The 23,596-nt window shown below is 49.7% G+C and overlaps 1 protein-coding gene and 1 pseudogene across 4 annotated transcripts in view; both read left to right on the top strand.

The window, feature by feature from the left end:
• Positions 1-2,334, top strand: part of HS1BP3 (HCLS1 binding protein 3) — a 47,060-nt gene extending 44,726 nt beyond the window's left edge. For all 3 annotated transcript variants that reach the window (XM_043917243.1, XM_043917245.1, XM_043917242.1), the window contains exon 7: positions 20-2,334. In XM_043917243.1, the coding sequence (XP_043773178.1) occupies positions 20-287 (268 nt within the window). In that variant the 3' untranslated portion in view covers positions 288-2,334. The remainder of the gene's footprint in view (positions 1-19) is intronic.
• Positions 335-2,334, top strand: LOC122703179 (annotated as a pseudogene). The gene is made up of 2 exons (XR_006343410.1): positions 335-1,364; positions 1,399-2,334. The product of XR_006343410.1 is annotated as an uncharacterized LOC122703179 (transcript).
• Positions 2,335-23,596: the final 21,262 nt, after the last annotated feature.

The following is a 23,596-nucleotide window of genomic DNA, read 5'->3' as shown; positions in this document are numbered from 1 at the left end:
TCTCCCTCTGCTTCTCTAGAGTCGAAGAGGACTTGGACCAGATTCTGAACCTGGGGGCTGAGCCCAAACCCCAGCCCAAGCCCTGGCCCAAGCCCAAGCCTCCAGTGGCCGCCAAGCCAGCATTGCCCAGAAAGCCGGCCGTGCCTCCCAGAGCGGGTCCACCTGAGGCTGCGGCCACGCAGCAGCAGAAGCAGCAGCAGCAGATCCAAGCCATGGATGAGATGGACATCTTGCAGTATATCCGGGACCATGACGCGCCTGGCCAGGCTGCCCCCAGCCTCTTCTGACCGCCCCCCAGCCCCCAGACTGTGCCCAGACCAGCAGACCCTCTCCCATGGAGGGGTGCCTGGTGAGGGGCGGGCTTTGCCCTGCAGGGCTGGAACTGATCTATTCCCAAGGGAGGGAGGGTGGAAGCCCGGGTCAGAGGACCCCTATACTGCCTTCTTCCTTGTTCTCAGGGCTTGCGGGGTCATGGAACCCTGCACAATGCAGAGAGCAAGGTCACCAGAGGAACACTGGAGCCTCAGTTGTCTCAGCCGCGTGGATGGGAGGGGGTGACACGTGGGGAGGCTTGTTCACCAGGAGCCCAAGCCCCCAGGATGTCATGGGACTGTGGTGGAGGGGCAGGGAGGCCCTGCTTAGGGCAGGGAAACTTTTCTACCACTCGTGCCCACTGAGTCTGGCAGCCCCAGCACAGGAAGGGAGGCCTGGCCAACTTGGGGTTGGGGTGGGAGTCCGCAAACCAAGGCACTTTCCAGTCAGCAGGGCCCCTGGAGGCCTGCGTGCACTTGGGAGGGCCCCCAGGAGAAGGATACTGAGTGGGGCCTGGAAGGGCCTGGCTGGGATGGCTGGCCCTGAGCCATCTCTGCATACCAGTGGGCTGAGCAGGGTGCCAAAGCTCAAGGGAGACGTCAAGCCCGGCCCTGCCCCTGGAGTGTGGGCGGCCTGACAAAGCTCTCCGTCTCCTCCCCCTTCCTTTCCTAAGGAAGGCCTGGCCAGACCACAGCCTTCTTGGGCCTCCGGCCATAGGACCAGTGTCCGCCATCGCGGCTTCGAGCAGAGTGGGCCCCACGTCCTCCAGGTAGACCTGAGGCCCAGTTGCCCCTCCCTTTCACGGCAGGCAGGCCTGGGCTGGCAGCTCTCGGGCTGCTCTTGAAGGCTCCCTCTGTCCGGCGGTGGATTTGTCTGTCGGGCCTCCCCCCCGCCCGTCCTTGGGGTCTGGACTTATTCACCGGCCTTCCGCCCATGGGAGCCCCCTTCCCAGAAGCAGGTTCTGCTGGGCCCAGCAGAACCAGTCAGTGCCTTAGACTTCTCCCCGAGCCCCACGCCCCAGCATAGGGGTCAGAGTGTGCTGCGGCGCTCAGGAAATTCTCCGTGAATGAGTGATGTGGCGCTCAGGAAATTCTCCGTGAATGAGTGATGTTTAATGGAGGAAAGAATGCCTTTTTTGATATATTCTTCACATTCAGAGTTAGTTTTTAACGAAACACGGGGTTTTAAGGAAATGCAACCATTATTGTCCCTGGGGTTGTGCTGCTTGACAAGAGGATTAGAAGGTGGGGTTTGGGGCTAGGACCCCAGGCCCTTCCTGATCTGTACCAACACCAACCCTGAGGGTGTCCCCCCATCGACCAGGGCTGGTGTCAGAGTCTGTAGCACCCACCGCCCTGTGCCAGGACCCACAGACAGGTGGGAGCACTCAGTCTGTCCTGCGGCTCATGCACCCTCATGAAAAGTCCGTCGGCTCCCCCCACCTGGGCCAGAGTGAGAAGAAACAGGTGGCTCTGGGGTCCCCCTCTCCCCGCCTTACCTTGCCCCGAGGGCGCTCTCCCCGAGGACCCCCAGCACATGCCACCCCTCTTTCCTCTCACGGCCAGGCCTTCACACCCCCATCCCTCAGGCACAGGTGGACGCCCCCACCCTGCCCTGGGGTGTGCACCTGTCTGACTGCAGGAGGGCCCCCGAAGGAAGCCACAGTGGTGGATGAGGGGCCACCTCGGGCTCTTTCCCCTCCATGTTCTCTCCTCTGGACTGGTCCCTCCCTGGCCCCCTCCCCTCCACCGCGCCCCCCGCCCCCCCACATGTGACATAGGAACAGAGGGTGTTGCTGGCAGGAGCCCGGTGCAGGGAGTGCTGGTCCTCCAGTGGGGGTCACAGGCAGAACCCACCACTCTGGGGAGGCTTCGTCCACTGTGAGCCTGGCCTCCTCGCAGGTGGCCGGCCCCTGGGACCGCCCCCCTCAGCAGAGATGCGAGCCTCCGGATACGGCTGCGCTGTGACCCACCAGCCAACCCAAGACCCGGTCATCCAATAAAAAGTCTGTGTTGGGGCTCATCCCGTGCTTGTTGGTGGCGATCTTTTCTGTGCCCGGGCTGACGGAGAGCCACGTGGGGGCTGTCGTTACAACAGTGGGCTCAACAAGGGGAGCTGCCCCAGAAGCACCTGAGGATTGTTGAGGCTTCCAGGCTGCTGCTGGATAGGGAGGGGGCAGGCAGAGTGAGGATTCCCATGTATAAACGTAGGCAGAGGGGCCAGAGCCCCAGGCCCGGTGGGGTCATCAGACAGTAACTGCTCAGCCAACACTGGCTTGGAAAGAGGACTTTTCCCTTTCCAGACCTCACACCCCTCTCCTCAGTGTGGGGACTGGCCTGGGCTTGACCAGGCCTTTCTGAGGTGCTTTCGGCTCTGACACCAGACAGCCCTGCCGAATACACGCATCCCTCCGTATCCAGACCTGCCTTCGACTCTGCTGTCCTCCCGGAGTCAGATTCCAAGATGCCATTTCCTGCCCGGGCTCCAGAGGTTCTGAGCAGACGGCTCCACAAGCCGACACCTCTGGAGACCTAGAAACAAGTCCTCGGGAGCCAGGCAGCGCCACGCAGGGCAGTCCACGAGCCCACCCGGCCTCCCCCCACCACTTGGCTTTGGATCTTGCAGCTAAGCTCCGAGTGGGGGTGTCATGGTTCCGAGGGACCAGCAGAGGGGCTGTTCTGAGAAGGACTGCAGAGCCCACGAGCCTGCGGCGGAGAGCTCACTGTAGAAGGAAAGGGAGCACCATGGAGGGCAGCATTTGTTTGTTTCGAAGCCGTGTGAGCCCTGTGGACAGGATGTACTGGCTGCTGCAGGGGGCCCCGCTCCTGTCCCCCATTGTTCCTCTCAGGAAGCCGGGAACTCCAGCCTGTTCTGGAAAGTCCCCATTGTAATGCCTGACCCCACCGGGCCAGGAGTCAAGCTCCTCCGAGGCACAGCAGACTCCCATAACACTCTGGAGCCTGCCTCCGTGTGCCCTGGGGCAGCCCTGAGGCTTGGGCTCTTCCCAGACTCAGAGGAGCCAGCAGAAGTCCAGGTGCCTCTCAGGGCTCTGGGGCTCGTGCCCAAAAGCCAGCTTGTGTTGTCAATAGACTCCGTGTGGCGGCTTCAACCTTCAGGGTTAGACTTTGTCTCCAGGGAGACCTCGTGTGAAAGTCACGCTCGGCTCTCCAGTTCACCTGCTGCCCAGCGGAGCATCACTTGCGGACAAGAGAAGGGAAGCAGGACTGCCTTCTCCTGGCCAGTGGCCCTGGCTGGACAACAGGCACCTCCCAGCCCAGAGCAGGCGTGGTCAACGCTCAGAGCCCCTTTGAGTGATCGACCTCCTGGTGTTAAGTTATGGACGGCGCTGTTTAGTGCAAGCTCTGATCACTCCAAACCCTTCCCTGAGGCCTCACAGTTGGGGGCAGCTGACCAAAGGGCCAGGCTTCGTGGGCCTGGAGGGATTTACGTTCAGCTCAGCTATATGATGTCCCCTTGCCGCGCAGTGCCAAGTGAAGAGACTTCCTTGGGCCAGGTAGACTGTAACATCCCGTTTATGTCTGGTCACTCCAGTTCATCCTGGAGGGCCCCCTGCCCAGGACAAGATGGGTGTAGTGGATGTGACAGGCTGAGGTTGGGTGGTCAGAGGCACTGATATGCCTCGGCTCAGCCTTGCCTCCTGCCACGGGCACCGACATGGCCATCCAGGCATCTTGCTATGTATGCTGTGGTGAAGGGGACCCCAGGGGTACAACCTGGTGTGTACACCATGGAGCACAGTGCTCATACCTCTCCTGGCTGGCCTCTGGTTCTGGTTTAACACAGCTTTGGCCACCAGTGAGCCGAGGGCGTTTATTTCTCAGGTCGCAATCAGGGTAGAGCGGCATTTCTGGAGCGGGGATTATGGGCTGAGCACATAGCCTCAGTAAGCAAGAATTCCTGGTGACAACTTTCAGAGGTGCCGATGCTTCTTTGCTAATTCAGCAAATATTTGTAGCAGCAGCCTCCAAATTCCTTTTTAAGGAAAGCTGGGTTAGCTTTCTCCAGCGCAGCTAGACAGTCACATCTGTTTCTTCACATGCCAAGTTTCATCCAAAAACTAAGCATTTAATGGCACCTACTGTGTGCAGGCACTGTGACCTGTGGCACCCGGGGAATCAGGTGGGTTGAGGGACAGGGGAGATGCAGGTCAGCCCTTCCAGTCTAGAGGTTCCCCATTGTGTTGGGCACCAGTCCGTTCGGTGAATAAGCAAATGCAGGGAGCGAGAAAAGTGCAGGAAACAATGCAGCACGAAGCAGAAGGAGGCGAAGACGGTGTAGACCTTGGTGCTCCAGGGATGCAGGGCAAGAGATCAGGGCGGCCCAGCCAGTGAACGTTTCCTGCAGTACCTGTTCCGGGCACGACGGAGGATGCACAAATGAGAAGACATGAGCCATCAAAGCCAGATCCACCATGAGCCACACTGAGCCGTAGGTTCTGTTCTGTTCTCTGGGCCACCTGCCCAAACAGACACAACTGCAACTCGCTTCCTCCTGTGTAGCCCTCTTTGCCCGCCCCTCACCCCCTGCTGTTCCAGCACATACAGTTTTACATGCCACATGACCCCAGTCCTTGATCATTGTGTTCATTTCCTGGGGTGGCCATGGCAAGTACCACAAACTGGGTGGCTGTAAATAGCAGGAATTTATCCCCTCTCAGTTCTGGAGGCCAGAAGTCTAAAATCAAGATGTTGGCAGGGCTGTGCTCTCTAGGGAGAATCCTTCCTTGCTTCTTCCAGCTTCTGGAGGTTGCTGACAATCCTTAGAGTTCCTTGGCTTATAGCTACATCATTGCAGTCTCTGTCTTCACATGGCCTCCTCCCTGTGTGTCTCTGTCTCCACACCATTGTCTCCTCTGCATCCTTTCTGTATCTGTGTCCAAATTTTCCCTGTTCCTCTAAGAAAGCCAGTCACTGGATCAGGACCACCGAATCCAGCATTACCTCATTTTCCCTTAGTTACCTCTGCAAAGACCCCATTTCCAAATAAGTTCACATTCACAAGGTTCCACCCAGTTCAGTCCCGAAGGGTCTGGTACCTTTCAGGAATCTGAGTTACTTGAGTGCAGAAGTGAGGACTTTCTTATCTCTTGTATCAGCTTCCAGGCTTATTGGGTACTATCTGGTACCATGTGGGCTTGGGGCCTTTTTATCACACCAAATTTGGGGAAATCTCCAACAGTCCCAGGTCTGTGTACATCGCTTGTGTCCAGGGGTGGGAGCAGGCCGCACTGAGGATGTGACTTGTGGAGCCCAGGGCCTGACTCCCTGGGCCATCATGCTCCTTCTCCGGGGCAATGGCAGGCCCCCAGTGGGTCTGATGACCTCTTCTCTGAGTGGATGCCTTTCAGGAGTGAGCTGAGACAGGCAGCGTCCCACCTTGTCGTATCCAGGCCGTGGCCTCTGTGATGGCCCTGTGGGTGCTGCATTTCAGCAGTGCCAACATCACTCCCACCCCCTCCCACCTCCCACTCTGTCTGAGGAGGGGATGGGCGGGTCAGGGAGGGAGCCGGAGGAGAGGAACCTCTGTTGCACATGTTCCTGGTGCCAGGGTTAGATTTCTCTCATTTGTGGCTGCCTCCAGAAATGTCGAAACTTCTTCAAATCTTAGTAAGAATGACTCTTTGGGGCACCACGTGAGACAAGATGGTGACAGAGTAGCGCTCAGAGCCATCGTCCTGGCTCATCGCGGGCCCGGACTGCCTCCCCAGAGGGTTGCCCAGCTCTGAGCGCCTTTCCTGGGTCCCTGCTGTGCCTCCTGCTTGGAGCCCTGGCTCCAGAGCCTCCTGGTGGCTTTCCTGGGTGTCTGCCCTCCCCCCAGCACCCACCACCCTCCCTCTGGGCCCCTGAGGAAGATGGAAGAGTCTCGACAAAGCAGGTAGCAGGACCGGCTTCCAGAGCCTGAGAGCTGCTGCTGGCCAACTCATGGACGCCCGAGGGGTCTGCCTCGGCCTCGGTTTCTCAAGCGGGTTTTCTTCCCTTGACGAGGTTGCTCTTGGCTTCTCCATGTGTATGCTTCTGTTTTTCCTTTCGGTCTAATAGCCACTTGGCTCATTTCTCCCTAAGAAGGGCTCTCAGTCCCAGAGGACAATTTTTTTTTAAGTGTAACAGCTAGTTTATTTTTTAAAACTTCATTTTGTATTGCGATTAACAAACAATGTTCTGACAGTTTCAGGTAAACAGTGAAGGGACTCAGACATACATATACATGCATCCATTCTCCCCCAAACTCCCTTCCCATCCAGTCTGACACATAACATTGAGCAGAATTTCCTGTGCTATACAGTAGGTCCTTGTTGGTTATCCATTTTATTTTTTTTGTTTTGTTTTGTTTTGTGGTTATCCATTTTAAACACAGCAGTGTGTACATGTCCATCCCAGACTCCCTAACTATCCCTCCCTACAACATGCCCCCCGACCCCCGCCGGCAGCCGTAAGCTCAGAACAGCTAACTTCTTGTCCACCTGTCTCTCAGACCACCAGGAGCATCGGAGGCTCAGCTCGACCTCTGGCCTGAGGGCCTCCTTCTCCTGCCCGAGGCTCTAATGAAGCTTGGTCAGGTTGCAAGGTTGACCCTAGGGTGGGCATAGGATTGGAACCCTGGCCTCACAGACTATATAAAATCTACAGACATGGGGATGGAAAATGTTGCACTACCTTGGCGGGGATGGGGGAGGAGTTTGGCAGGTTTTTAAAAAGCTGAGCATAGATTTACAACATAGCCCATCATTCCCCCTTCTAGGAATATACCCGAAAAGAAAGGGAAATATACGTCCACACAAAGACTTGTGCACAAATACAGCACATTTTTTCATCATGGCCAGAGTGGAACCACTCACAAAGTCCATCAGCTAGTAAGTGGATAAATGAAATGTGAAACAGGCACACAAAGGAATATTACTCAGCAAAGCAACAAGAAGGAATAACATGCTACAACACGGATCAACCTCAATAACATTACACTGAGTTAAAGAAGTCACGCTCGAAAGACCATATATTGCATGAGAAATTTCCAAATGGCATAGAGACAGAAAGAAGATTAGTAGTTGCCTTTGATTGGGGGTTGAAACAGTGACCAATGGACACAAAGAATGTTTTGGGGGGCTGGGGAGGGGATTGGGAAATGTTTAAAACTGGTTTGTTTTAATAGTTACACAATTCTCTATTGAAATCCTTTAATTGTACACTCTAAGGAAGTGAATTTTAAATTATACCAGTAATTTCTACCTCAGTAAAACCGTTAAGAAAATTAATGACTGGAAAATGAAACAAACAAGAAAAAAAAAATCCATGGGCAGTAGAGGGCAGTGGCTGAAAGTGTGGGCCAGCTCCTGGTTCTCCAGCCACCTCGCTGTGTGGTCCTGGGTCAGTTAGTTACTCTCTCTCTGCCTCAGTTTCTTCACCTGTAAAATGGGGATAATAATTGTACCTGCTTCATTAGGGTAGTTTTAGGGAGAAAGTTAATGAATATTTGTGAACTTCTTTGATCAGTACAGATTTTAAGTGAATAGTCAAAATTATGTTGAGTTGGTTGTTTTTTGTGCTGTAAGAAATTCTAGGATTCCTCTCTTGACCTCGGAATGAGAGCCAGACCTTTGGGTAGAAAGGGACGCGGTCAGGGGCTTGTGTATTAGGATGGGTGTAGGAGAGAGGAGAGGCTGGGTCAATCTATGCCAACCTCTCAGTTACTCTGAACCACTATCTTCCCGTCTGCCTAGAGGGCTGAGATTGCTGTCTCATGGGGTAGGGAGCATGAGAGAACCACACGCAAAACTATTTGTTGTTTTTGTTGTTCAGTTGCTAAGTCATGTCCGACTCTTTGCGACACCGTGAACTACAGCACACCAGGCTTCCCTGTCCTTTACTATCTCCTGCAGTTTGCACAAACTCATGTCCATCGAGTCGGTATTGCTATTGGAGACCCACAAAGGGGCCCTGCTGCTGAGATGCCTTCTGTCTGCGGGCTCTGGGAGGTAAGCAGCAGCCTAGATCTGGATGGGCCTTGGAAGGCCAAGAAGCACAGTAGATGGAACGTGCTGGAAGTGAGCTGCTAAAAGATGTCATTCTGATGCAGATTTCTAGTAACCCCAGCAGGGCTGTGGCCCCAGGAACTCACCCCTACAACACCCACACTCCAGACCTGGTGCAGCCCTCCCCTCACCATGGAGACAAGGAAATAAACACCAGACTTCCCTCTGTGGGCCCTGACCTATTGTTCAGAGCAACTGGTGGGGCAGGACTAGAAAGGAAAGTTCAAGGAGAGTTTTCTGGCAGCCTTGTGGCCTGACTGGACTGTGAGGAGGGTGTGAGCAGCCTCAGCACTGACACCCCTTCCTTTTTTTGCCTGGAGCCTACGCCGCCAACTTCCTCATCATCGCTGGTTCACTCAGGGCAACCCTTGGGCAGAGGGTGTCCACCAACCCCTTTGAAAAGCCACGCCCACAAAGGCTTGCACACAGATGTCCATGGCAGCAGTTATTCAAAACAGCCCTGCCCGCAACCAACGGACGTAACCCAAATATCCATCAACAAGGCAATGGATAGACTTAGCGGGTACATTCACACAGTATAACGTGTGTGCGTGCCTGCTAAGTCACTTTAGCTGTGTCCAACTCTTTGTGACCCTATGGACTGTAGTCTGCCAGGCTCCTCTGTCCTTGGGATTCTCCAGGCAAGAATACTGGAGTGGGTTGCCATGCCCTCTTCCAAGGGATCTTCCTGACCCAGGGATCGAACCCAAGTCTCTTTTATCTCCTGCACTGGCACAGGGGTTCTTTACCACTAACACCACCTGGGAAGCACCCTACGGTACAACACTACTCAGCAATGGGGAGGAGACTACTAGCAGATATAATATAATGATGCACATGGATCTCAAAACATGGGACTCTGCATTTTCTGTTCAATTTTACTGTTTTTATAACATATAAATATAAAAATCTATTTTTGTTTTAAAAAAAATGAGCCACAGTGAGAAAGTTCTTTAGTTCAGAAGACACTCAGCAGTCTCAGAGACCAGTTCTGTCTCCCCAGACTATGCTCTACCTTCAGTGAGCTTCGCCACAGCCTCCAGGTACCCTGGGCTCCAGCTGAGGCTCAGTGAACATTTGGTGATGGAAGGGGCTTCAGCAGATGTGTAAAATCTTAGCAGGCATGCTTCTGTGGTTCAGAAGAAGCTGGGGGCACGTGATGAAGGGGAGGACCTGCCCCCAGAGTCCTTTGGGGAAATGAGAGGCCCAAATCCTCGAGGCCTGGAAGCCCTGGGCACTGACTGGCATAGTTCATCAAAGGCTTGTCTCTCCTTCTCCAATTTTCCTTTTCCTTTCCTGTAGCCCTGTGTTGTCTGGGGCAGGCCGATGTGGAGAACTTATTACAAGGCAGTTCACCACCTTTCAGAGGTAGGTGAGATGGCCTGAGCAAATCCGTGGATTCCCTCCCCTCGTGGAATGAGGCTGAGGGTCTCAGGATCAGAAAAACACACCCAGGGTGCTCCCAAGAGCCTCATCAAGCCCCAGGGGCTTGGACTACAAGGGTCGTGATGAGAATGAGCCTTCCTGGGAGAAGACCCAGTGGTCCACCTGGACCCCTGGAGCAGTTTTCAGGTCTCAGTGCTGCCAGAGGTGTCCACCAGCTCTTCCTTTGGGTTGGAAAGTGCACGGAATCTTGCTTGCTGGGGTCAAGGAAGCGCTTTGGCAGAGTTCTCAAGGGCCAGAGAGAAGACTGCTTACAGAGCCTCTCGTTGAGCAGTGGGTAGTGTCCTGGGGGTGGGGGTGGGGTGGGGGTGGCTCTTCCTGCCGCAGGCTTTGATCAGAGAGGGGGAAGGTGTTGTGTGCTGTCCCGTGGTCACATGAGCATGGAAACGCTGCATGGTTACAGGCCAGCAGCTTTACACACAGTGCCTCATTTCCCCTTAATCTAAGCCCAAAGCGTTATTATTACTAATTAGTGAGAAGCAGTCCAGCTGATGACCCACCTGTTCTTGAAGTCATATTTCTCTTGACTTTGGTGACTTTGGGTTCAGCTTGAGGAAGACCGCATTAGTCCTGAGGCTCAAAGGTTCCAAGTTTAACTGAGGGATAAGAGTGAAGCGCGCGTGTGTGTATGTTAGTCACTTGCCACCCCGTGGACTGCAGCCCGCCAGGCTCCTCTGTCCATGGACTTCTCCAGGCAAGAATACTGGAGTAGGTTGCCATGCCCTCCTCCAGGGATCTTCCTGACCCAGGGATCGAACCCTGGCTCTTGTATTGCAGGCGGATTCTGAGCCACCAGGGAAGGCCAACAGAGACGGAATCCAGGAACTGAGTCTCCAGGCTCATGTGGAGGACAGGACAGCAGATGAAGAGTTAAAGAAGACAGAGCTGGGGGTTAAACTTTCCATCCAGCTCCCCAAGCTGACCCCTTACTCTCCTCCCCCTCAGGGGCTTCATCTTCACCTGCCACTCAAAGGTAATCCTTCCTGGGCCTGGTCTTAGGAGGGACTTAGCTCACCGATAATTATTTCTCTTTCTTCCATGAACATTAATCTGCTCAAGTTTTTCTAATTTTTTTCAAGTTAATTTTGATCCTTTATATTTTCCTAGAAAATTGTATACTTCATCCAGATTTCAAATACATAACATACTCTCTTTTAACTCTAAAAATTATCACCATGTTTGTGGTTATGGTTCAGTTTTCATTTCTAGTGGTGTTCTCTTTTTTAAATTGGTTATATTCATCTGAAATTTATCCTTTTCATTTTTTCAAAGAACCAGCCTTGGGTTTTAAAGATCTGTTTTACTACTTTTTCCCCAATCTAATTCATTCATTTCTATTTTAGCTTTATCTTTTTCTCCTTTTAGTTTTTTTTTTTTTAGTCATGTTTTTTATTTTCCTTTTTTGTTGTTAATTTTAAAAACAAGGCTAAAAAATTCCCTCTATCAGAGTTTTGGCTCTGTCTCATAGATTTTATCACATAATGTTCTTGTTTTCATTAATTTCCAAGAAGTTTTTATGTGTAGTTTTTATTTCTTATTTAAAACCGAAAAGCTATTTTAAATGCTAGTAGTGTTGATATGTTTGTACTTTTGTTTCCAAGGTTTTAGCACAATTTTTATTATCTCTTTGTAATTCATTTCTAGCCTTATTGCATTATGGTCTCAGTATGCAAATCTGTATGACTTCGACTTTCTGCAATTCAAAAATCTTTCTTGGGACTTCCAGTCCAGTGGTTAAGTCTCTGTGCTTCCAATACAGGGGATAAGATTTCCATCCCTGGTCAGGGAAATAAAATCCCACATGCCGTGCAGCACAGCCACAAAAAAAAAAATCTTTCTTGGGATCTAGGATGTAGCCAAATTTCAAATGTTCCATAGATATTTTTAAATATATATTCTATTTGTAGAACATATGTACATATATATAATCTTAAAAGTATTGATTATATTTTTTAGAATTCCGTATCCTTGTTTCCTCTGGGTGCACTTGGCCCTGAGGCAGGGATTGTAACCATCCCGCTGTCAGAATGGTTTTCTCCAGTCCTCCTGGGAATTGGTCAGTGTCAGCAGTGGTTGAGGCTCAATGTTGGTTGTGGTCTCAGAGAGGTGCTGAGGACTCCCATGAGGAGAGTGACCTCATGAGTGACCTCCATGAGGAGTGATGACCTCACGTTAACTGAAGGAGCGCATGGTCCTGGGCTCACCTGGCTCCTATCTCAGGACTTATGCTCCAAGCCTGCTTTTTGTTGTGTGTATGGTTCGAGCCATTGTCTTCACAGAGGTGCCTGGCCTCAGGGGCATGGGTATCAGGGTGGGCACTGATCATATTCCCCTTCAACCAGGAGGGAAAACAGCAAAGGGTCCAGCCTGCAAGCTTTCCATGCCAAATTGGCAGGCTCCACCTGCCATGAAACAGGTGCCCTGGAACACCTGTGTCTCTTGGATGGCAATCGGTTCTCTCTGGGCTCCTGCCAATCGGGCCAGCAAGAACTGGTGATTTGTTTTTCCTGTGGTCAGACAAGTCCCAACATAGTTCTTTTCAGCAAGTCTGACCTCTCAGACTTCCGAAAAACAGGTGCTTTTCAAGACTTCAGCATTATGCGATTCATTCCTGTCCCCTTTATGGTCAGAACAGAGTGAGGGTCCTAGGGAGGAGCTACTGCTCTAAGTTGCTTCAGTCGTGTCCGACTCTACACGACCCCATAGACGGCAGCCCACCAGGCTCCCCCATCCCTGGGATTCCCCAGGCAAGAACACTGGAGTGGGTTGCCATGTCCTTCTCCAATGCGTGAAAGTGAAGTCGCTCAGTTGTGTCCAACTCTTCGCGACCCCATGGACTGCAACCCACCAGGCTCCTCTGTCCATGGGATTCTCCAGGCAAGAGTACTGGAGTGGGGTGCCGTTGCCTTCTCCACTAGGGAGGAGAGACACTGCCTATTTGGGGCCACGGGGGTAAGGTTCAGAGAACTCCTCAAAAAAACTCTAGATTTGAAGGGTGGGGAACTTCACGGGGTTGCAGAGGGCAAGAGGTGGGTAGTGGAGGATGTGACCAAGATTGAAGAGTGGTTTTCCTGGGGGGAGTAGTAGGTGAGGGCAAGGAGACAGGCAGCCTGAACAGAGTGGGGAGATGAGCCAGAAAGAGAGAACTTTGTGGAAGACTGAAAACTTTCTCTTAATGAGTGTAGGCTTTCCTTATGGGGTGATGAAATGTTCTGGAAGTAGAAGGTGTAATAATTATACAGCATTGTGAAAGTATTAAATGCCACAGAATGGTACACTTTAAAATGGTTGAAATGGTAAACTTTATGCCGTGTATATCTTAACACAAACACACACAAGTGTTTCTAGGACCTGATGGAGGAACAAGCCTGGTAAGGAAGGTAGCCTTGCCCTGCCTGGCCCTGAGGCCCAGGAGTCATCTGATGATGGGGACTGGGGGGTGATATGAAATCTGGGGGGGCTATGGAGGATGGAAGCTGTGAAGCCAGTAAAGGCAGAAGAAGGCAGCATGTTTTTACAGCCGATGCTGAATCCTGGTAAAAAAGACCACTGGGAGTATAGGCCTCCCAGGTTTGTGTGTTTGCATGTTTCCTGGGAATGCTAAGGGCTGGGACTTGTCTTTCTGGGCTGCAACTAAACTAAAGACAGGCTCTCCCCTGGTTTGGCAGGAAACATTTGAAACTATTGCCAAGACATCTGTTTCATTTTCCTTGGCAACAAAAGGCATCCTGAGAGATAGACCCAGGCTTACAACTAGGAGCATCCGTAGTTCTTTCTCCTTTTCTCCCGTGGGAGTTTCAGTGGACGTTCCCAAGCTCCTGTTGAGAGGGTCAGACCAGAGGAGGCTGAGCTACAGAGAATCCAGTGTTAGGGGAGAGAAATGAGCAAATGAGGGCAGGCAGCACAAGCAGGTGAGGCCCAAGGAGGTCCTGAGAATCTGGAGTCTGGGAGCAGAGTCCCTCTCGGGGTGGGGGGCATGGAGGAGAGCCCTCTTCTCTGTGACCTTCTTAACTTCTGAAATGGAGAAATTGGGGAAGCAGTCTAGGAGAATGAGCAGGGGTTTTGGCATCAGACTAGCTGGGCTTGAATCCAGCTTGTTTACTCTCTATGTGACCTTGGTTGTTGGGATTAAGTGAGGTGACACAGGGTGGAGCACACTGGAGGGTCTAGGAAAATGCTTCCAAATCCTCCAGAAAACTGGGCTGCAGAGTCATCTCTGTGCCCAGTCTCCCAAATGAACATGAGGGGGCCTGGAACTGACTGTTACTTTTATAACTGAGAACTCCAGATCCAGGGCTGTCCCTGGGGATTGTTCAAAAGGAGGGAGGCTTGTACACGAGCAGGGTGCAGGGTATTGACTGAAAAGCTGAGAGTCAAATAGCTGAATGACCACCGAGGGCAGCAGGCTGCCTCTCAGACCATTCCCAAGACAACAAAATCCAGTCCCACTCTGGGCCAGGTTCCCAGGGAACAGAGATAGAAAAAATGCTCCCAACTACATTCCTGCCTTCTAGCACCCTCCCTGAGTTTCTCAGAGCTGTAAAGCCTGATGAATCGTTTAGATATTGAAACATCAACAAGACCAATGGTAGTCAATTCCCATGAAGACAGTCTGCAGGTCCCACCTGTTTAGGAAGTTTTGCACTTTCCAAGGGCAATTGCCTTGGAGGGCCCTCTGGGGAGCAGTGTATTCAGTTCCTACTGAGTCGCCAGTACCCTTCTACCCAGCACAAGCCCACCTTGCACCACATACTACTGTTTCCATTTTAGGAAGATTGAAACTATTTCTCTGAGGAGGTTGCATGGCTGGGAAGTGGCTAAGCTGGAGTTGGAACCCACCTCTGTGCTGCCATGTAGACTTGGGTTCCCATTAACACCTAGCCTACAGATTGGGCTTTGCAGTTGTTGTTTTTTTTTTTAAACAGCTTTATTGAGATATAATTCACACACTGTACAATTCACCCATTTAAAGAGTACGGTTCAGTGGTTTGTGTTACATTCACAAATGGCTCCATCACCACCACAATCTATTTTAGAACATTTTCATCATCTAAGAAACCCACAGCCCTTAGCTGTCATGGAATTATGTCATGTCATAATTCCCCCAGCTCCTTCAGCCTTAAGCAATCATTAATCCATTTTCTTTCTCTATATTTGCCTATTCTGGGTTTTTAATACAAGTGGGATGAATGTATATCGCTTTTTATTGCTTGCTTTTTTCAACTAGCATGCTGTTTTCGATTCTCAGCTGGTTATAGCATGTATCAGCACTTCACTCATTTTTATGGCCAAATAATATTCCATTGTGTGGTTAGATCACATTTCATCTCCCATTCACCAGTTAACGGACATTTGGGTTGTTTCTACCTTTTGGCTATTCTGAATAATGAAAGTGAAAAGTGAAAGTAAAAGTTGCTCAGTCGTGTCTGAGTCTTTGCGACCCCATGGACTATACAGTCCATTGACTTCTCCAGGCCAGAATACTGGAGTGGGTAGCCTTTCCCTTCTCCAGGGGATTTTCCCAACCCAGGGACAGAATGCAGGTCTCCTGCATTGTAGGCAGATTCTTTACCAACTGTGCTATCAGGGAAGCCCATTCTGAATAATGTTGTTATGAATATTCATGTACAAGTTTTTGTGCAGACATATGCTTTTATTTCTCTTGGGTATATACCTTGGGAGTATACTTCTTTGGTAGATACTTCTCTTGGGAGTAGAATTGCTGGATCATTGGGTAGTTCCATATTTAATTTTCTGAGGAACTACCAAGTCTCTTCTCCAAAGTAGACACACCATTTTACAATCTCACCAGTGGTGTATGAAGGATCTGATTTCTCCATAGCCTCCCCAATACTTATTAATATGTCTTTTTGCTTCTAGCAAATGCTGGAATATGAAGTGATACCTCATTATAGTTTTGAGTTACATTTTGCTGATGACTACTGATACCAAGCATCTTTTCATGTGACTATTAATCATTTCAAATCTTCTTTCAATACATGTCTATTCAGATCACTTGCCCATTTTTATGGGGTTACATTTTTTACTATTGAATTCTAAGATTTCTTTATGTATCCTAGATACAAGCCCATTACTAGATATATGATTTGCAAATATTTTCTTTCATTTTGTAGGCTATCTTTTCCTTGATGATATCCTTTGAATCATAAAAATGTTAAATTTTAAGAAATCCAACTTATCTAGGTTCTCTTTGGCAGTTTATGCTTTTGGTGTCACAGACTTTCAAGTTTTTTAAAGCAATATTTAACACAGAGAAATATGCCCATACCAAAATAGCAAGCACTATTGATTCTTTTTCTGTATTTTTCAAGCTCGGACTTTTAACAAATTCTTATTTATTAAACTCCATTCCAAAAATAATATGATGCCAGGACTTCTCTGGTGGTGCAGTAGATAAGAATCCACTGCCAATGCAGGGGACATGGGTTTGATCCCTGATCTGGGAAGATCCCACATGCTGTGGAGCAACTGAGCCTGTATGCTACAACTACTGAACCTGTGCTCTAGAAGCCTTGAGCCGCAACTGCTGAGCCCGCATGCTGTAAATATTGAAGTCTGCTCGCTCTAGGGCCTGCGAGCCACAGCTAATGAGACCCTGTGGCACAGCCACTGAAGCCTGTGTGCCTAGAGCCTGTGCTCCACAACAAGAGAAATGCCACAATGAGACGCCCGTGCACCGCAACTAGAGAGTAGCCCCTGCTCTCCGCAACTAGAGAAAGCCCACGTGCCGCAACAAAAACCCAGGGCTGCCAAAAATAAATATTAATAAATAAAATAAAGCAGTGTGTATACATGTAAAAAAAAATTACGCCACTTATGAAAATTCAAGTGCTACAAAAAGTGTACCATAAATTAAGAATTCTAGGCAAAAGGAAAACATATATCTGCAATGAAGCCAAGGAGAAAGTCAGTGTGTTGAATTATATAGAGCAGAGCTTCCTAGTGACCAAAGCAAAGAGAAAATGTAATTATTTATAAGATTCACAGGCCCAAGAGATTAAAAAATATGTCTATATCTTAGGGGAGGCATGGCTTTTCCTGGCACAGAGGCCTATGGCTATCTTAAAGGGAGGATATGTTTGGGTTTATTGGCTAAAAGAGAGCACATATATAATGTCCCCGATAAGCTATCTCTTCCCAGCCCAAGTCCCTTCCCTTTCTGTTTCCAGACCCACATCTCTTCCTGCTGACAGCTTTCCCATGCATGAAACTGTCCCTGTTGTAGTCATCTTTTAAAAACCCAAGCATGAGAATCTCACTTCCCTTCTTGAAATCCTTCAGTAGCTCCCGATTGCCTTCAGGATAAAGTTCAAGTTCTTTAACATGACCTATGTGACAGGATATGATTTAAGCCCAGCATATGAGTCATGAATTCTGAACCCTTCCCCATTCTGGATCTCAGCTTATCAATGCCTCCACCCTGAAGCCCCCACTCAGATCGACATTCTCTTAGTTTACCTACACTTCTGACAAGTGTATGCTTTTTTTCCCAAGATGACAGTAGATTAAAAGCACCAGATTTAAAACATTGTACAAAAGTTGTTACAGGTGGGACACAGTTGTCAGTTTATCAACAGTGGAAGAGACTGATAAATTATAGAAGGCACATTTAAATACACATTAAGCTGAGTAATCTAAAGCCATTTAATGCAGGCACTAATATTTCTGCTCATACAACAGCCCTGAAGATCAGCCTATTATATAAAAAGTTGGAATTTGGACCCTTTGCAATGATAAAGTTAATGAAAATTCTTTTCATGGTACTCTGTTGTAAGAAGGCATGAGGATATGGTGTTGTCTAGAATGATTTTCTTATATATGTTTTGACATAACATTTAAAAAATATTTGTTATTGAATTAATAAATTATTAGTTATAAAGAAAATCTGGTTCTCCAAAACAAAGCCCTCTCCTGAGTTTTATTAAGTGAAGTTTGATTGCAGAGGGAAAGGACAAGCACCCTCTAGTTCTCTGAACCAATTTTTTAAAAAATAAAGTTTTTAAAAATGCAAGAGAATTGTATGTTCATTAGAGAAAATGCAGATAATCCAAAGGAAAGAAAATTACCCATGATCCCTCTTTCCAAAGATAATCACTGCTAACATTTGGAAATATTTTCTTCTATATTTTTACTGGATACGTATGTATCTTTTTTTTTTTTTTACAAAAAGAACATCTTATTGACAGTCTTGTGACCTTGTTTCTGTGAATCACGGGGACTTTAATGTAATAAATATAACTGACACCGTCATCTGAATGAGTGCAGTCTGTGCTATCCTTCGCCTGTCTGCTTTATGTCACTGTTGGGTTTCTTTCTGGTTTTTCTCCTCTTCCTCTGATTCTGGGCGTGGGGTGACTTTGAGGCTGAGGCTGGAACCATTCTGTTCAGTGTACTGGGCTCTCTGTGACTTGAAAGCTTGATGCATCTCCTGGTAGGACCATTGCGACTGGCAATAATGGTGCTTTGTGGCTTAATGAGAACAGGGCTCTATTAATCCCTCTTTGTCTGACCTCAGCTAACCTCGCTCTCAGTAGAAGCCAGATTCTTGGGCCCTGGGGACCCTATTGAGCTGTTGTCATAGTGATCGGTGCTGGGGGGCAGGGTCACTGGGCCAATGTCCCTAACCAGACCATCTCTGTCTTAATGACACACACAGGTCACGGCTGTTCAATCCCAAACCCAGAGAGAGACACAATCAACCCTGCTGCGATGCCAGCATTTGGCCTGACTGTCCCGAGGCCTGGGAACTCTGAAGGCTTTCAGGGGCCTGGCAGAATGCCCCCCCCCCCCCCCCCCCCCCCCCCCCCCCCCCCCCCCCCCCCCCCCCCCAGGAGGGCAGCTCAGCTGGTCTGCCCACAGAGCCCAGGGGTTCTCTGCTATCACCCATAGACTTGGGTGGGTGGCACCCACTCCCAAACCAAGGCCCAAGCCTCTGCTTCTGAAGGGAACCCTCACGGCACAGAGAAGGCCCTGCATAACCCAACCAGCTTCACTTCTTCTTCTTCTCTTCTTCTGGTGTCAGGGCCGAAGACTCACAGAGACTACTGGGTCCACCTCTCCTTGGTCCAGATGGGGAAACTGAAGCCCAAGGACCAGATCTGATGCCAAACCATTCAGCAAGTCAGGAGCCCTGTCTCAACCAGGCAGTGCCCACCTCCAGCTCTGAAAAGGAACACTGGAGTCCCTTCTTAGACAATTCATATTTTTATAGTAAGTTTTTAATGTCTGATCTTTTTTTTTTTTTAAGTTTCTTTTTATTATTACCCCAGTAGTTGGGTACAAATACATATCCAATGTACTCATTCTTACCCATGAATACATTTTTCTTGAGAAAATAAAAAATAAAATGGGACATTGCAGAGAAGGCACAAAGCCTTATTTGGTCTCTGCCTCCAGCCCCAGTTCTACCCTCTGAGATAGAGTCCTAGTCTAGTAGGCATCCAAATCTGATTTTAAATTACCCAAGTCTCATTTACTTGACTTGGGTGGCCAGGACAGCTGAGGTGATCCAGACCCACGTCCCCAATTGGGCTTGAGTCCAGGTGACTCGCCGTGGCTGGCAGGACTGCCCACACGGGATGCACTTCCTTGGCCCCAGGGCGGCAGCGAGTGTGTGATTCGCTGGCACTGTGCTGTCCTCACTCAGCCCTGGGCTGTGACAGCTCCTCCATCTTCTTGCCCTGTTTCCTGCTTCGGAATCCCGACAGCCTCTGCTACTGGCCTGGACTGGATGCCAGAAGTCTAAGCTGAAAAATAAAAAGTTTTCCACCAGCATTTAGCAATCTTTCCAGCAGGCTGCTCATCCCAGGGGACAGAGCTCAGACTTTGGGTTCCTGTGTCTGTCTCAGATTTCCACCCTCTAGCCTTTCCCGTCAATCTCCACCCCCCACCCAACCTCCCCAGCATCAGTCCCCTCCCTCCCAGGCGTTCAGGACCTCCTGCCAGGGAGAAGCTCAGCTGACCCTCTCAGTGCCCCCTGGATAAGGAAGAAGAGGTTTAAAAGAAGAATTTAAATTGCACAGTGATATATTCAAAGAAGTTGGGGACATCCCCAGTGGCTCAGCGGTGAAGAATCCGCAGGCAATGCAGGAGATGAGGGTTCAGTCCCTGGGTCAGGAAGATCCCCTGGAGAAGGAAAAGGCAACCCACTCCAGTATTCTTGCCTGGAGAATCCCATGGACAGAGGAACCTGGCGGGCTACAGTCCATGGGATCTCAAAGAGTAGGACACGACTGAAGCCACTAGCACGCACATACTCAAAGAAGTTAGACTCATGTGAGAGAAATTCCAACATTGAAGACAAGTTCAGGGTGGAAAGAGGTCTTCCTGGCATAGCTACCTCACACCAAGTGGGAGGAACTTGGAGGTCCCCATTTTTGTCTCCCTAACCACCTGGGGCTGAGCCTTGCTCCAGGCATCGAGGCAATGAAGCCGCTGATAAGGAGGGTGCCATTACCTCTAGCCACACATGGAAAAGATAATAAAAATGGAAACAATAACAAGTTTATGGGATGGAAAACAGAAGGCCTCTCTCTTCCCTTGAATTCTCTCAGTCCAAATCCTTGAGCACCTACCACGGCGCTTACTGTTTAGATTTCTAAATGCAGGAGTGCATGCCAAGTCACTTCAGTTGTGTCTGACTCTGCAACCCCATGGGCAGTAGCCCACCAGGCTCCTCCAGAATCCATGGGATTCTCCAGGCAAGAATCCTGGAATGGGGTGCCATTTCCTTTTCCAGGGGATCTTCGCGACTCAAGGATCGAAACCATGTCTCATAGAATCAAATCCAGTAGTTTTCAGGAATTTTTAAAATAAAGTTTAAAAAAATATTTCTTTACCTGGCTATGTTGTCTTACTTGCAGGGACCAGGCTTAGTTGCTCTGCTGCATGTGTGACCTTAGCTCCTCAACCAGGGATTGAATCCACATCCCCTGCATTGCAAAGTGGATTCTTAACCCCTGGACCATTAGGGAGGTCCTCAGGATTTTTTTTTTTTTAATCAATGAAAATCTTTATTTTTTTTTTCTCAAGCAAAAAAATCTTGCCCATTAAAAAAAATCAATCAGAGAAGTTTCCTCCAGGCAAAGTATTTTGCTTGGCAAAAGTGCTCTCGTGTCTGGGGGATCCCTAATGTTCCCATAGTCCAGTTTTAATCACCACTCATCAGAATCAACTTCCTCCTCTTGCAGCTGAGAAAATGGAGAAAAGACGCTCAGGGCCTCGCTGGAGCTCCCAGCAAGTCAGCGGCAGATTCAAGATTGCCCCAGACTCCTGGCCAGCACTCAAAAAACCAGCACAAGATCTTCCTCAGCCTGAAGGAAGGAAAGTAACGTGGACAAAATCTGAGTTTAGGAGGACCCTTCACTAGTCCGAGGCTGCTGGAGAAGGGTTGGGGGAGGAGGGGTAGGGAGAGATGACGTTGCTGTGGTTACCCCGGCCCAGGAAGTGACCCTTTGCTCCAGACTCCGAAAACAGGTACTTATTTACTGCTGGACAGGGGGGAAATGGCCAGGGCTAAGGCCGAGGGCCTCATGCTGCCTGTGGCCTGTGAATCCGATGTTTCTAGGCCACACCATGACCATGGAGGGAGTCCTGGGGCCTTGGGATGGGTGATGAGGCACCTCTGAGTGGCGTGTTTTCGCAGCTTTTCTGGGTTTTCCCCTTCAGGTGGAGATTAGCAGGGATACAGGCTCAGCCACTTTCTATGGCTGTGAGGGGGGCCCTTAGATAGACCCCAGACACATGCAAGTGGCCCAAATCCCACCCAAGGTCCAGTTTGCTGAGGTCCCTGGTGGTTGCCTCTGGTCTACATTAAGCAGTCGCCCATGGGGCGCTTTGAGGGCCTAGCCAGGGAGCACAGTGATGAAAAGACATGGTGGAGTAGAGAAAGCGGAAGAAGGGACCATTTTGCTTGTGTGTAGGCAGCAGGGAGGAGGGAGATCGAGGTAGGTTTCTCAGACGAGCTGAGGTCTTGAAGGATGACTAGAAGTTTTCCAGGAGAAGAATTAGAAGGAAGAGGGGAAGGAGAGGAGAGAGACTGGGCATTCCAAGACAAAGCAGAGAGTTTCAAAACATATGAGGGCCAGGACAGGAGCAGACAGAATCTACTATGGCCAGAGGTCGGGTTAGAGGGGTGTTGGCGGGACAAAGAGGAAAGTCATGAAGAACTGTGGACGTTTCAGTTCAGTTCAGTCACTCAGTCGTGTCCGACTCTTTGCGACCCCATGAATCGCAGCACGCCAGGCCTCCCTGTCCATCACAAACTCCTGGAGTTTACTCAAACTCATGCCCATCGAGTCGGTGATGCCATCCAGCCATCTCATCCTCTGTCGCCCCCTTCTCCTCCTGCCCCCAATCCCTCCCAGCATCAGGGTCTTTTCCAATGAGTCAACTCTTCACATGAGGTGGCCAAAGTATTGGAGTTTCAGCTTCAGCATCAGTCCTTCCAATGAACACCCAGGACTGATCTCCTTTAGGATGGCCTGGTTGGATCTCCCTGCAGTCCAAGGGACTCTCAAGAGTCTTCTCCAAGACCACAGTTCAAAAGCATCAATTTTTCAGCGCTCAGCTTTCTTCACAGTCCAACTCTCACATCCATACATGACCACTGGAAAAACCATAGCCTTGACCAGCCAGACCTTTGTTGGCAAAGTAATGTCTCTGCTTTTTAACATGCTATCTAGGTTGGTCATAACTTTCCTTCCAAGGAGTAAGCATCTTTTAATTTCATGGCTGCAGTCACCATCTGCAGTGATTTTGGAGCCCCAAAAAATAAAGTCTGACACTGTTTCCACTGTCTTCCCATCTATTTCCCACAAAGTGATGGGACCAGATGCTATGATGTTAGTTTTCTGAATGTTGAGCTTTAAGCCAACTTTTTCACTCTCCTCTTTCACTTTCATCAAGAGGCTTTTTAGTTCCTCTTCACTTTCTGCCATAAGGGTGGTGTCATCTGCATATCTGAGGTTATTGATATTTCTCCCGGCAATCTTAATTCCAGCTTGTGCTTCTTCCAGCCCAGCGTTTCTCATGATGTACTCTGCACATAAGTTAAATAAGCAGGGTGACAATATACAGCCTTGACGTACTCCTTTTCCTATTTGGAACCACTCTGTTGTTCCATGTCCAGTTCTAACTGTTGCTTCCTGACCTGCATACACGTTTCTCAAGAGGCAGGTCAGGTGGTCTGGTACTCCCATCTCTTTCAGAATTTTCCACAGTCTATTGTGATCCACACAGTCGAAGTTGTCATCAAACCCCTGAAGCCCTGGGTTTGATGGGAGTGCTTCGGGGCCCTGACACAGGATGGGGAAGACCTGGGTCACTTCCTCTTCTACTTTTTACTATGGACCTCCACACGGGAAAAGCTCTGAACTAAGTTCCCAGTGATTAAAAACACAACCCGAGGTATCAGTTGTAAACCATGCTAGAAGCTCCTGTCAATTAGTCCAGGGCTCTGCCTCCTGGCCACTGTTTCTAGATGGCTGCTCAGAGGACTCAGGGCCCCGCCTCTTCACCTGGCCGAGCCCTGGAGGGTGGGCAAGATGAACAGAGGCGGCCATCACCCCACCCACCTTCCCTGCCCAGCAGGCTCCCGCGGAAATGACCAGCTGCTGGCTCCCTTGGCTTTGAAGCTGGTGTGACTGTTGTCTCATTTGCATTTATGTCACAGAAGTCAGTGGGAACCAAAAAATAGATATAGGAAAGAAAACAGTCACGCTGGGAAGGGCAACAGTACAGAGCAGATCAGGATCCTTTGGTTGAATCAGTTGC

This window comes from Cervus elaphus, chromosome 11 (genome assembly GCF_910594005.1).
Source record: "Cervus elaphus chromosome 11, mCerEla1.1, whole genome shotgun sequence".
In the NCBI taxonomy this organism is placed as follows: domain Eukaryota; kingdom Metazoa; phylum Chordata; class Mammalia; order Artiodactyla; family Cervidae; genus Cervus; species Cervus elaphus.
This window is presented reverse-complemented; position numbering and strand designations above follow the sequence as displayed.